Source organism: Mya arenaria, chromosome 9 (genome assembly GCF_026914265.1).
Source record: "Mya arenaria isolate MELC-2E11 chromosome 9, ASM2691426v1".
Classification (NCBI taxonomy): domain Eukaryota; kingdom Metazoa; phylum Mollusca; class Bivalvia; order Myida; family Myidae; genus Mya; species Mya arenaria.
The window spans coordinates 52523505-52538949 of record NC_069130.1 but is presented as its reverse complement, the minus strand read 5'-3'; the positions used below and the strand labels follow the sequence as shown (position 1 = coordinate 52538949).

Below are 15445 nucleotides of genomic sequence, written 5' to 3'. Positions count from 1 at the left end.
TAATAAATGGAACCATATATGCGTGACGGTGATAACTACGCGATCTACTTGCAGCGGACATAATTAAACGTACCACTTTTTGAGTATGTAAACCGTCCAAATACTTGCGAGGTTGGCCGAGGAGCTCCGAATGGTTCGAGTCCGAAAATAAGAATTGACAAAAATAGACGAAATATCAAAGCGGGACCATATTTTTACTTCGGATTATCGATTATTTCGGGCAAGTGATTTCGGATTTAAGATTAAAACTTTAGTTTAACAAAGGAGTAAAATCGGGACCGAACAATATTTTGGAAATAGCGATATTTTCGGATAAACGGTGTTCTGAATAGAATTTTTCCACTGTAATTAAATCTACATGGAATATCTAACAACATATTTAGAATAATTGAAATGCAATACTCGCATAATGATAAGAAACGTTCAAACAATTGAGCATTTTTTATAGAAATTTTCTCTCATCATTAAAATACAACGGGATCTAAATCAAACGGCCGGTTCTTAGCTAACAAATTCCTGCATTTGCTTTTATTTCATTTAAGGCACGTTAGTTGCAGGTTTGATGTTTTCAAATATGATGCAAAACACCAGAAAAACTAAATCGAGTAATAACTTGAGTAAAAACATGAATTTCATTTCATATATACATGACTATAATTGTTAAGAAGAAACACTACAGAATAAATTGATCCAGCAGCTATATTCGTGCCGATGTAATCTTAGTCGGCATTAGATACCATATACATTGCACCTCGGTGTAATGATATCTTCCAAAATGTGTTTCCAAACAAACCCGCACATTATGGTTTTGTGAGAGCAACACTGCAGCGAAGGTTTAAGACATTCAATGATTATGTTTTGAATTAAGTTTAACAGGTCAAGTGAACTCTTTTTCAAACAAAATTATTTTTCGACATTATCCGTTATTAGATTGAAGGTCAAGCGGCATAACGCTACTCCTTACTTCTTAATTCGTAGATATAAGTAACGGTCAAAACAGAGGATGTGATTTTAATTAGTAAGCATTGAACCTCAATCTGATATGCAATGAAACAGATATAATAACCACGTCGACCCGGGAACGCTTCTTGGCCTAGGCATGTGAGATTGGTTATTGGTCAGCAAGCCTTAAAAAGTGGGTGTTCACCGGGTACTCCAATAACGCAAAACATTCTCGCGCAAACAGTGTGCCAACGAGAGTGACCTAGTAAAAGTTATCATATCTTTCTTGACAATCGTTGAAAAATACACAATTTTTATACTGACAACCAGAGTAAAGTCGAGACAAAGTTACTATGATTTCTAATGCTGTACAAACATACAGTTGCATATTTGATTCGCTCAGTATTTAAGGGAATTTTTAAAATTAAATCCGTATACGCATTTCTGCATATTCGATCAAAGAAAGGTGAACGCCATTATTATGCTTTGATTCCAACTGACCAACATAACTTAATTTGGAAGTATATATATAAATCATTCGCTGGACTTGAGAGAAATAATATGGCATTATAGTTAAATGTAGAAATGTTCGCCCGGATGATGATGCTTTTAAAATGTATCCCTGAAGCCCCGTGTAATACTTCATTTATTGTGTATCTACTATTCATTTCAAATTTAATAGACAGAATAAAATTGTGTGGAAAAAAATAAATATTTATTACGTCTCGTACAATTCGTATTTCGACGGATATGGTCATACAGCCTCTGATATGTTACATGTGTTCATGACAACCTTCCCTAAGGTGCCATGCATGTTGGACATATTGATTTCTTACACATTTACAGAACAAGTATGAAAACGGAAATTATAAATAACCACACAATGTAGTGGATGTTGATTTCCGATGAACTTTAAATGCGATTGTTTAAAATAATTGATTATTCATTCGATTGGACAAGTTACATAACATGAGGTATGTGTTTGCCAATATTCTGCACTGGATTACTCATAATTATGTGAATAATGTATGTTAATTACATCGATCATGTTTACCGTTTTGTGATATTAGGTCATAAGCATTCACTGTCAAGTCTGACTGCTTTGAAGATCCAATTGAAATTGCATTATAAGGCAACCATTATTTAAAGGCAATGAAGGCTAATTAATCAATCACATTCCGCTTACTTTCCTCCGAATTTTATTATGGCAGAGGTTGGCAACCTAATCTAAAGGATCGGCCTGAATTATAAATACAAAATCCTCCTCGAGCTTGCTTATACGGTCGCCAGTTTTCGATCGAAACTGTTTGGTAAACGGACAGACTGACCGGTAAATGAATGACTCCCATCGGAGGTATACTCATGCCTTGCATTTAGTACAAAACAATTGATATAATAGCATCTTTAAGACAGCACAGGAACAAACAAGAACAGTAATGGAATTAATGAAGATGCAAAACGTGAACAGTGACTTAACAGGCTATGTATTTGGTTTATGTAGTTCATTGTTAGATGATGTTGTTTTCTAAACCATGCTGTATGAGACAAGGCAGATTGCACATCTATACAATAACAAGAACGTATTATGTGAAATGACTGTGAGCTTCAAGGTTTTCAGATTGATTCAGGTCTATCAAGTCTTCAATGTATTCAATTCTTATGTTATTTATTTCTTTATCATAACATGCATCATGTGCGTTAAAGAACCCTTGACCTCGATGGTTTTGACCGCAAACTTACATACATACATTTGCCCGCTCTCTTATGGACTCGTTAAATGTTTATTTTAGTAACAACCTTGCGCATTTACGAAAAAACTCCTACTGATTAAAGGTTCCGTTTTACTACATTCAAATTACGAGATATAATTAATAAGGACATGTCTGACTCGTTTATGTTTTGATCGTACTGATTCAGAGCTAAATGAAATACTTTCAACAGATGGACATCATCATGTTAACCCTTAGACACGCTGACGGTACAATTTTAAACATAGTTTTGTAAATGGATTAACGTCATAAAAGTGCATCCGTATGCAACAGGTCTCCCTTTTTTGTTTGCCGGCACATGCAGCTTTCGGTGTGTCCAGTTCCACTTCATGTAGTCGGGCCATGTCATATGAGCATCTGCGCATAGTACAGCTCCCCCTCCACTTAACCACAAATAATATTATTTTGTATGCGTCCAATGTAAAGGAAGTCTTGCTTTCAATGCACTTGCTCTCCTGTAATCACTGCTAGAACTCAAAGTGTCAAGTTGAATGTTTCTGTATAAATTATGCAAACGTATATTCGTTGTAATCGTTCTTGGGCATGACATTCAATGAGATATGAAACATGGATAGAGATACTGAATTGAGTATTCCAAACCTAATTTCCTGATTCAGAGACAGAAATTGCAAATAACATGTTTGTATTATTTATTTGCTCTCGACCATGTTCTACACTTTTTTCTTGTTTGTTGATGTTCGGCACCTTTCATATGCATTATGAGAGCAATCTGTGGTCATTCCTTTTAAACTGAAATATTTCATCCATACACGCTTCTTTAGCACTTTCAGGAAACGTCCATTTCATGAACCTTATTGTACTGTATAATTTCATTTGATGGTGTTAACATTCGGAACTGCATTGAGTCGTATCCAGTTAAAACTAACTCATTCACAATTTGGAAGTTAAGCAAGGAAATGAGTGCATAATATAATGGAGACATTTGTTGTTGTTTTCAGTGTACGACTTGGTTATTGATAATGAAAGCTACCTATTAATCTTTGATATTAACATAAGATATTTGAAGAGCAATATTGAAGTGGATTACGATGTAAAAAAGCGATGATCACCTATCAACGTTGTTGAAAATGACTTGTCTCGTAATCGATGTTATCAGGACCACCACCTCTGTATATACAGACAATCAGAAAAGGGTGTGCAACATCTGGAAAACGATAAAAATAGAGGTGTTTGACAGTGATTTATAGTAAGGATTATAATCAGTTTTACTGATGTTACACTCAACTTATGGCAAAACAGGAACAAGGCATAATAATAAGATATAGTATGTATTAAGAGGTTGCCTTAATTTATTGCATCAGTACAAAAGCACTCTGTCATGACAATGAGGCATACACACAAACTAACGACTTCATTACACTTCATTAAACCTGATCACCAATATGCTATGCCAAAATCAGTAAAAGTGTATCAACACCGCACTATACATGGAAAGTACCTCTCCTGATTCGGATGCAATATGTTACACTTCCTTGAACTAATTCAAATATTTGTGTAACTTTGCTATGGTACTATCATAAATTGTAAATCATGCATAGGTCGTGAAATGTTTATTTCATGCATGTTATCCGTTTAATTTCATTTGATGTGGTGAGTATTCAATTGCCCTGAATTGTGTTTTATAATGAAAACTTCTTCACATTTTAGAAGTTCGGCGAAGATAGTGGAAATGAAATGGGGACAGTAGTTTCTCGTTTACTACTTGGTTATTGATTTTAAATGTAATATACCTATTAATCTTTAATATCAAGAGAAAGACACTTAATAAGCAACCGTGAAGTGCATGTATGTGTTATTGGATGATAAGTTGAGATTTATTTATTTAAAATTGATGTCGTCAGCGCCAATTTCTAGCTGTGTACGTGACTACGTGATACAAGTGCTATCCAAAAATCATATTTGCTGAGCAGATGGTAGAATGCGTATCGATCGTGTTAAAATTCAACCAAGAAATATTTTTAAATAAAGTGTCATGAAAACATGTTGCGCTTGAGAGTAATTGAGCTTTCGCGACAGAAACAGAAACTTCACTGTTACTCGAATGGCAGAGCATCTCTACTAAGTATCGAAACAACAACAACAACAACACAAAGATCAACCGTTAAATAGCCGTTTATTCAATAATATCGAGCATCAAGCACATCATGTATAAGCGAATAATATGAATTAGAATACATCATCTATTGTTTCTAAATTCAAAATTAGTTTGTTATATTATACATAGTACTTATACAAGAAACTTTAAGTAAATTTGAATATGAATCAGTACGTGAGTGAAATTAGGATGGTTTTATTTTAAGTCCGTATTAAACATAGTAGTTATGATACAAATATCCATTTTGCAGGAAACATGTTTTACAAAAATACTCATAAACAACAAATAGCATAATTGTTTCTCATCTTGTAACCCGTTTATAAATGACAAAAAAACGTACATAGAATTCGAAGGAAAAGTATGTTTCTGTATGACGTCTCTTAGCTTATTTTGTTGCAATTATCGAGTTGAATTATAATTAATTGTTTTTATTAATTCAATATAGAATGCAATACGACAGATTGGTTGAATTAATGAAAGATTTGATAGTATTCACTTGTGAACAGCAAAAGTAGATATTCAACATGTGGCCAAGATATTCGTGAAATATAATGGTTGGTCCTAATTCAGTGTAATGCAGTTTTGTCTTGTACAGGAAAACAATACTTATCCTCTTTGTTGTCGATAGAGTGCCAAGGAATTATAAGCTGTAGAAGCATACGTATGTATGTTTGGTTTACTGAGAGGCAAACAAGTACAAATATCATCAAAAACAACAAAACACAAAATAGTGTAAACAAATTCATTTCTCCTTTAAAATGAATGCTCTTTCCGAAACACATTTTCAGCGTTGATATATAACACTTGTTTGCATTAAGCTGTAACCAGTATAATTTTACACTGTAAATTTATCATTTTCATACTAAGCGGGATTATCAATTTTACAGTCCTAGTTTGCAACCGCTTGCTCTTCTTTTTAGATTATGTATGTCGTCTATTATGAAACCAAAGCTATATACAAGGATATTCCTCATATGCGAATGTCTCCTGCTTCAGACTAGACATGTTATTCACCGACGTGTCACTTGTGCCAAAATATCATAGCCCTTTCCTTACGGAAAGCCATGATTGAATTAATACAAAACTTCAAACAGACATTAATACGTGCAATCTTCCATTTATCCTTCGCCATTTGCCTTTGGTTAACAATATATGAATATTTTATAATAAATAAGTTTTTATACTATGTAAATTCATTATTTCTGGCATAAAGTTTAATGAGTAAGAAAAACAAGGTAGCAAAGTATTACACAGTCATTGAGAATGTGTTGAATGTTTTCAACAATCAATATGTGTTATCGCTTGTTATTTGTGCATTCTACCATAGTCGATAGCAAATTGCAGAAAACGTGTTTATTGTTTAAAAAAATAATTAACGAACAAGGGGTATACTTTGGCACTTGAGAACCTTTCCAAGGTCGTCTCTAAAAGATTTGTTCATGAATGCGTAAATGAAAGGATTTGCAGTATGATATACAAAATACATGTAGAAAATCACGGCGTTAAATTCCATTGCTTGTAATCCCATAAGCCACGCAGGCAGAAATGCAACCAAAAAAACAACGGTAACAACAAACAACATGACAGCCGTCCGAATATTGGCTAATAACGTTTTCTCCTTTATTGATATTGCCCGCGGTCCCTTTCTCGGCTTTGGTCTCATTGGCTGCAGCTCAACATTCGTTTCGGCGTCAACGTCGTCATTTTCACCATTTTCATGATTTGGATCACTCCGTCGGCCACTGTGAGGGTTAACGTGTGTCGCCGCTGTAAATTTGGTTTCAACATTCGAGAACTCAATCTGAAGATAAATTAGAAAAAAATAAATGATAGTATTACTAGATTACATAAAATGATGCTAATTTAACGAAGCTATTTCCCATGCAGACATTTAGCGCAATACTAAATGGATTACAGTGAAAAATTAACATATTAGGCAGTTCTGTTCTGTTCATAACCAATCCCATCTGTTCAGTTATATATCGTTTGTCCTATATTTTGCAATACATTTGGAAGATTGTCTTAATCAAAAGCGCTGCGGGAGAACGCCAACGCACGTCATTTGTGATTGAATAGATAAAAGATTATTTCGATACATACGTTTTTTTCATTAGACCATGTTTAAACGTTGTTTGCATTCTTTGCAAGTTTCACTTCAGTTTTTAAGTGTTAGATTTCAAGAACGTTACGATACCTACCAATGCAATCGCACGCAAATTTAACAAAATTCAAAAATGTCATGTACGTATTTTTTTGTATTTCTAACATCATTATTGACGCCTAAAGATAAGTGTATGTGTACACATTTTTTCGATACAGTTTATTATTATGAAAAAAATGAATTCATTCTGCTCTGCATATGAATTTAAAAGATGGATTAGCCCAATTAGCAAAATAGCCTATGTGATCTTTTAAGTGTCACTTGATGTACAACTATACATTTATCATCCTGCATTAAATTAGACCTTCGATATGCGTTTAAGTACATAAACACAATTTAAACTCATCATTTTAGATATTATAAACACGTCGTTTATGAAATAATAGTAACATTGCTAAATGATAATTGAATACAACCTATTTCATTACGTTGACTACAGACAAATGTGTTCTGGAATTTGAATAGATAACTGATTCGTATGCAATCAAATAGCTTCCACAATTTAAACTACATAATTTTACTAAGAAAATGATTGTTATTCTAAATCAGGTATTTAAGAACGGATAGAGCCATTTATATTTGAATAGGTCTCGCAAGACGGATTGATCATTTTGTCCATTCCAAGCTGATTATTTGAAGCAATTAGAGACAGAATGATCACCGACTTACACAAGGTGGAACGAGACTGGTAACATGACTTACGCCAGACGGATAAAGACTTGAACGTTTTCTCTTGCTTCTTTTCGCTCGGTGCTTGTATATTGACCGGTAAATTAGGCCATATAGGACGAACACGACGACAAAAGATAGCAGGTAAGTCCCGGCGTACACACGTTGATAAATATTTAGAAAATGAGGGCCAGTCAGATAATAATTTGGAGCGCATAGACCTGTATATAAAAGGTCATATCCAGCGTGCGCTTCTGTTTTGTTGTTGTTGTTGTTGTAAACATGAAGCTTTCCTAATAATTCCTTTGAGCAATTTGCACTCACACGGTGGCCGACGGCAATAAATGTTACATTTTGGCCATAGTTTTCACTTTCGTTATACATCATTGTTTCACTTAGACTGGCAAGGGTTTTATTAGTAGGCACTATCAGTTCGTAGGAGTAAACACCGTATGACAGAGATGTGATAACTCCAAATGTAGATGCAACCAGCAGTAAGCACAATACGATAACTTTTGCCCGAAATATATTGAGCACATGTAGAAATGGATGGCAGATACAAAAGTACCTGTCAATTGCAATTGCCACCATTATGAACGCGGCGAATGGTACATTGCATGTGATAAAGAACATGTAAATCTTACAGGGCACGTCATATCGAACCATGTAATTCATGTACACTACAGCCTCTGTGAACGGCATAACAAACAAACAGGTGAAAAGGTCAGTTCCTGCAAGGCTCATGATGAATATGCCTGCGGTCGACTTTTCCTTCTTATGTGAATAGATGTAAAGAACGAGTGAATTTCCGATTGTTCCGCAAATAGAAAACAGTGAAAGCATCATCATAACGGTAACTACTGCCGGATCTTCCATTTTTGAGATTCTAAGATAATGGCCGTCTGTCTGATATTGTTATATCTACTTTCTTGCGTCAGTTGTCTGCATAAGCGAAAACTGTGAATGTTTTCAGATACCTCGCTTGTCAGACTCTGAAAACAAATAAATACGTCGGTTATGCATTGAATAACAGTATCTTTTACAAACTCTCAGCCATCAAGTATTTAACATTAAATTCCTTTCTTGCAAATTGTGTAAATCACGCAAGGCTGTAGACCAGTATCCCGGAAGATTTAACAAGAGCAATTCCCTGCAATACAAACACGCTGATTTTTGCAACCAGGCGAATTCAGTAATACAATAACAACATATTTTCATTTTCTGTTAAGCTTTTGTCAGTAATTAAATTCCCAGCTCACCTCTCTCACACCCTCGTCGCAACGCATGCAATTATAAACTATGTTTTATTATGGTGTTTCTATTGTTTAATGTAATTCAATCGAACTATGTCTCCGACACTTGACAGAACAATTGATGCTTTGGTCCCGTCCAGGGGTACTTCCTCTTGATGTATCTAATGGGTGGCCAGTACTGGTCTTTACTCAAGACACGGATTCGAGGCTGATTCATATCAGCGCCCAGGCATATTCAGAATAGAGCTTACATAAAGTAGAATTGCATTGAATGCACATTATTCACTATATGGCGTTATTTTGCTGGTATATGTATAAGTCTAACCAATGGTTTCAATCTGTTACTGTACACATTCTGTGAAGTTTATTATAGAACGATGTTTTAATGACATTCTTTGACATTTGCATTTTTTTCTCAAAGTATTAAATATGGATTAAGATGCATGATTTTTTCGACCTACATTTGTTCTATTGTAAGACCATTCAAATCTTATTATTTCAACAATTGACAGAGTTAATCAAACACTATATGCAATTAAATTGTTAAGAGGATTTAAGAAAAAAATATTATCTAAGGCAAGCAAGTAGCCATACAAATAATAATTACTGTACGTACCTCGAGGAAAATTATCCGCACGTTATCTAGTGCACAGTACACTTGGCTACTGTTCTGATATGAAAATAAAGAAAATATTATATGTGTAAAACATGTGGATATAAAATTGCTGATATTATGTAAAATCAAGACTGTGGATTGTCGGCCATCAGATAGGAGTGTGTTCTACATCTATAAGCTAATTAATAAAGCAATTATCAAATCATATGTTTTGGCTAAATGGTTGTAGAAATATCAGCAAAAGGCTGTTTGAGATTATTTGCAACAAAGCATGCACGTAATTAGAAGCTAATAAATAAACACATCATCCATGGCCTAAATATCTGATGGCACATAATGCAATTATTTATCGCTGATTAAATGATAAAAAAGAATGTTATTCTCCATGATAAAACAGTTAACAAATATGTACCTAGTTTGTTCGTTTTTGTGATGTTATAAAATGTTAAATAATGGTTGAAATGCTCAGATGCCTTGATATGTAGAGAATAAGTCAGTGTTCCTGTATACAGTCTACATGATCAAATTCATTTGTGTACGTGACAAACTAGGTCAAACTGTAAATTTCTTAATGCCAGTTTGTTGAGTAATATTGAACATAATGCGGCGCTCGTTACAATCCTTTGTAATATATTTCATGATATTCAAATTATGAATGATAACTAATACGTACAGAAAATGTAAAAAAATATATGAACATCAATAGTCATATTTAAATACACGAGCACTAATGAACTCATGAAAAGGACCCTAAATGTTTTTTTTTTATTTTTTTTTATTGGTTTTGTTACTGAAATCAATTAATTAAAATATAACATAAACTGTACTTTTACCATTAATTAGGCCATGGTATTTTATAATAAGTTATAATAATGCAATTCTGTTGTTGTTTCCGATCTGTCAGAATTATTCAATTAACATATTGCTTATTTTATACGCGAGTTATGGTACCGTTTTTTAGCGTTATGTTTCATTTCCATAATAATATTGAAACATTAAATAGTGAAACACATGATATTTTAGCGATTAGTTTTGTAATGTTGCGGCAATAGAGTAGTTCTAACAATGATAACAATAGATTGGTATGTCTGTGCTATATTTAGTCTGTCTAATAGAAAGAAAGTAACAAAAACATGTATCGTTTGAAATGCAAAGTATATAATCAGATTCCGTGGAATGTCATAAAGCATGCCAGTGCTCTTGATTATTATTTTTCAATTGCAACCCTGCAAATATAATATTTTCATCGTGAAGATTTAATCCTTAACAACGTTAGATAGCGTTTTTTTTTAAATATATTTCAATTTATTTAGTAACTGTTTTAAATATATTTTGTTTATTTATACATTTTTTGAACTTGTTTGCTATTAGTATTTTTATATTGTTTTCATACTTCTAAACGTGTTCATCTTGTTCAAATAAATAAAATAAAATATTAGCACATAATTTACAAATATAATTCTTACGAAAAACGTATAAATTCGACAACGCACATGTTATAAATATATAATTTTGCGTACGTCATGCCTTTTCTAATTCATAAATACATATGCAATTTGTGTTACCGTCAGAAATTAATCCAAGACAAAATCCATTAGCTCTCTAAAATTGACGGCTTAAAGCCCCAGTTATTACAGCAAAGTGTTGAAGCATTCAACGTCACTGTCGTGCATTTATCCGACAACCACTAGAATAGTGAAGGCTGCTTGTTCACAGGCACTGCTAGGAACCGATTTTCAATATCTACCAAACGCAACGCTATCGCGCTAGGTAAAAGAATCTTGACCAATACAGAAAACACTGCGCTGTGACTGCCAGTAATCTTCATAAAGGTTGGTCTGTAAATAAATATAAGTAATCATATTATCGGAATGGAATGATCATTTCTTTCTATCATTTAAAACAGGATTTGTATTGCTAAGATATTGTATTCAATTGTGAAAAACAAGCCAATACAAACAGAATCTAAAAAGTATTTTGGCTGCTACCCATGTAACTTACATTGCGTAATGGTTATTTATTAGCTACCGGAAGAAATGATCCTAAACAAATTAATATCGTAAATCAAAGGCTATATTCTCTCAGAAAGAATATTTTAATACTATGCCGACACCAAATTGGTTTAATCTAAAAGAAATAATTTTAGGAATAATGACATTATAGACATTTGCCAATTGAAAAAGTTTGATGTGCGATGTGTATGTTTTGAGTCTGTTAGGGTTCGTCATGTGCTTGACCGATTGTACTAAATGCAAGACTATTATATAAAACAAGTACAGACAACTGAACAAGGCAACCAAGTCTCCTAAGGCCAATAAATTTATTCTCCTAAAGTGTTTTTTTAACGTGATCTATGGTGTTCGATTTGGCAGATGTTTTTTGGATCGTGTAAGTCCCAGATGACTTTGGAAATAAATACAATAGATGAAAGTAACGTCTTAATTTGGATGTTTCTCTAACGGTAATACAGCAATAAAATTGAGCACGTCTATTTATGAACAAGACCGGCAAGAATCCTGTTTGCTTTCGCCAAGATATAAAAAACAAATACATTGATGGGAAGTGATACCGTCACACAAGCACATGGGAACATGGATGCACTATCGAATGCTCTGTATTTCTCTGCTTGATATGTTGTGCATGTCCTGTTTTCTGAACCACACTATTAAAATGTTTTAACGTCAGAACTCGGGTGTCATTTGGGAACTATTTCTTATGTTTTAAGTGTCTCTTTATAAAAAGATTAAAACATTGTATTCAATATGGCAAACTGTATGGTAACTATTAAAGAAAAGCTGGAAGACAATCATATCAACAACACCTTGTTTCGGTTATTTGGAAACTCGCACTGATGGATTAAGAAGGATTTTTGCAAACGAAATTTGTTTTAAATATGTTTTTATTCAGCTACCTTACATAACATAACAATCAACCCTTGTTTCAACCAAACACCAAAATTGGAATGTTAGAGCTTTGGCGAATGTGTACATTTACATGTAGCAACAAGTGTATATGTATATTGCATTTCGATTTAAAAGTCGTGTTTTTTCAACTTGTTCTTTTGGGCGCAATTATACATCCTGAGAAATCTACTCTAGTGCTTTTAAAATGTCTTTTGACACACGAACAGTGTGCAAGTACCTTAAATATGTAGTGCATTATCCCTCTCTTTTTCTCTCTCTTTTACTCTTAATAGTGTTAATTTCGGCTCCATTTAAGGCTTCCACAATACTGAGTGAGCGGTTATACTAAACATAGTCAATAAGGCATTTCAAGTTTTTAGGTAAGAATAAATCGTCTCCTTTGCTACATGCTTCGAAGTACTGAGGAGTTTAGCTACATTATGAATACATAAAGCACAGACGAGTTGACTTTGCATCCAAAGCTAGCTATCGACATTTTTAGCATTTTGGTACCTGCATGAAGAACTTTGTTTTGCGTTCGTAAAAATACAAAAAAAAAACACACAATGATATGCGCTTTATTTCTCGTCAAAACAGGTAAGTATCTTTATTTTAATTTGGTATAATATTGTTCTTATTAAGAATCTACGTCTCCAAAAAGATGAATACTGTTTTAAAGCAAACGTCCTGTTGTCATTGTTAGGTTTATATTTCGAATATTTTATTTTTTCATGGATTTGAATTGGGTATTATTTATAATGCATATTTATTAACTCTCCCATGAGGAGCTTTATTCACTACCAGTAACGGTATGTATATATGTATAACGTGAACACATGTTTAATCCTAGTTAACTGTTAACAATCATGATGCTAACCTGTAGAGCCGCCAGTGCAATGCAGACGCACAGCTCTACGGGGTGGAATGTGGCAAACCTCATTGTCACACTGACTATATCAAATAAAGCATCGGTGACGTTACCAACATTTTGCATGAAATTAAAACCATTGCAAATCGTAATCAAATATTTGTAAATTGTGTTTGGCTCTCAAAACACGTTAATGAGAATGTAAGACCACAAATAGTGTCTGTGCTAACCGATGGAACTTAAAAAATTAATAAAATTTGACATTTTGAAATGTCTGAGTTTGAGTTCCTCAAACCGACATCAGTACTGTGGCGTTTCCTTAAATAATTATCATTAAGACAAACGCCATGCTACATACTTGAAGTGAGATGTCTGGAATTGGAAGAAAGATGGATAATAGATATATACCTTAGAATTGTTCTGATGGTGGTAATGAAGTTCTTTTATATTTCGTCCATTTCTCTAAGTGCAAATTGTTCGGAAAACTCTTCTTACAGTAGACAATATAATATAGTGACTTTGTCATGGTTGGTCATTTAGTACGTACATAATGAAATAAAGATGAGTATTTAGGTGACTAGGTGTGCTTAATGACCATAAACGGAATATTATAGTTATATCATCCGAAATCATAAATGTACTGATCCTAATTTCGAACACCACATATCGACAAAAATAACTTTAAGTATGCTGTGGCAATATATTAGTTCAATTACACCGCAAGGGTGGTCAGAGAGTACATTTCGGCAATTCAATTTCTCGTGGTAAAGAAGATTTGGCAAATCACGCATAAACTTCTCTTCTAACTCGTCACTTTTATTATTGCACACCCTATATTGCATGCGCTTTATTGGAAAACCTTTACTCTAATATTAGAGAACTCATTCATTATTATTGCTTATTCAAGTATAGTTGCAAGACAAACGATAATGAAATCACACATTATGTCATTAACTTTAAATCAGATCTAATTTGATGATTCATATTTTAATGATTAACATGATACTTAGAACAAAATCGGACTTAAAACACACATGAAATTTTTCGTTCTTTTCAATTGCGTTACGTCATCCGCGGTCTGCAGTAATTTTATCAAATACTTTTATTCCATGTCTTCTCAGACACATACTTCTCAGGAGTCTACACCGAACTTTCATCATATGGTATTCTAGTAATAAATGCGTTTCGCTGCAAGGTTTGAATATTAATTTGAAAAAAACAACAACAAAAAAACATGAAGTCTAAATTTAATACAGGATTTTTCAATTAAGAATACTTCAAATATGATATAAAAATCTGACAACGTGCAATACAACAAAACATACTGATAAGTCTGATCAAATTAACAGTTTCAAAAATGCATAATAAAACAAAATTGGAGGAATGTAAACTTAGCAACGTTTCTTTAAACTGTCGCGATTGTTAATACATATGTTAACGGTTAAATTGCAGAAACTTTCCGAAGACGACTTTAAAGATGTAAATAACGTAGTTTAGACAAGACATAATTATAATTATAATTGAACTCTTTGCATATAAGAAAGTTCATTACAACTGAGTAATAGATTTTGCGAAAGGAGTAATAAGTTTAATCATTTTATGATCTTCCAGACAGGACAAAATTGGTAGGAATTTAGAAGCAACACAGTAAACAGACATTTAGGATGGCAAACACAGACTCACAGTCATATACAGCGCCAGAACGCTCCTATGTCAACTTCCGCAAGGCAGTATCGTCCATTTGAAGCTTAAAGCAGGGTCCGGCCGCGCTGCTGCCTGTAACAATTTGTTTCAACAGATATTTTACACTAGTACAATACCGTCAGAGTGGCGTAGATCTATAAACTGTTTTTGTTTTTTTAAAAAATACTGAAATGCGGACAGTTAATTATACAGAAAATAGCCTTTTTATTGTATGTTTTCCGATAGCCTATGGATATTTACCAGTGAAATAAAAAATGATATCCATCGTTTGACACGGTGAAATAACATTTTAATATTTTTCACTTTTTTTTATTTTTGCTCGCTTTTAATTCCAAATCAGGCGTCAGCGCGCACAGTGCTCGGACACTAAACGAAAGTTGGCATTTCCAAAACGACGTTACTTTCGCATACATTTGGCGCGTTTTTTTTTTAAAAGACTACGAT

At 33.4% G+C, this 15445-nt stretch overlaps 1 protein-coding gene and 1 long non-coding RNA gene across 2 annotated transcripts; both read right to left on the bottom strand.

The window, feature by feature from the left end:
- Positions 1-5831: 5831 nt before the first annotated feature.
- On the bottom strand, positions 5832-8385 carry LOC128245462 (cholecystokinin receptor-like). The gene is made up of 2 exons (XM_052963636.1): positions 7691-8385; positions 5832-6628 (listed from the first exon to the last, which is right to left on the bottom strand). The coding sequence occupies exons 1-2, from the start codon at positions 8357-8359 to the stop codon at positions 6200-6202; spliced, it is 1098 nt and encodes a 365-aa protein (XP_052819596.1). The 5' UTR covers positions 8360-8385; the 3' UTR covers positions 5832-6199.
- A 127-nt stretch (positions 8386-8512) lies between these two features.
- On the bottom strand, positions 8513-11189 carry LOC128245463 (uncharacterized). The gene is made up of 3 exons (XR_008263152.1): positions 11092-11189; positions 9527-9580; positions 8513-8649 (listed from the first exon to the last, which is right to left on the bottom strand). It is a non-coding gene; the product is annotated as an uncharacterized LOC128245463 (long non-coding RNA).
- Positions 11190-15445: the final 4256 nt, after the last annotated feature.

Coding starts and splice junctions, on each gene's coding strand:
- LOC128245462 (XM_052963636.1), bottom strand. CDS start 8,359: ATGCCGTTCACAGAGGCTGTAGTGTACATGAATTACATGGTTCGATAT. Junction 6,629..7,690: donor CAAGTCTTTATCCGTCTGGC/GTAAGTCATGTT, acceptor ATTTATCTTCAG/ATTGAGTTCTCGAATGTTGA.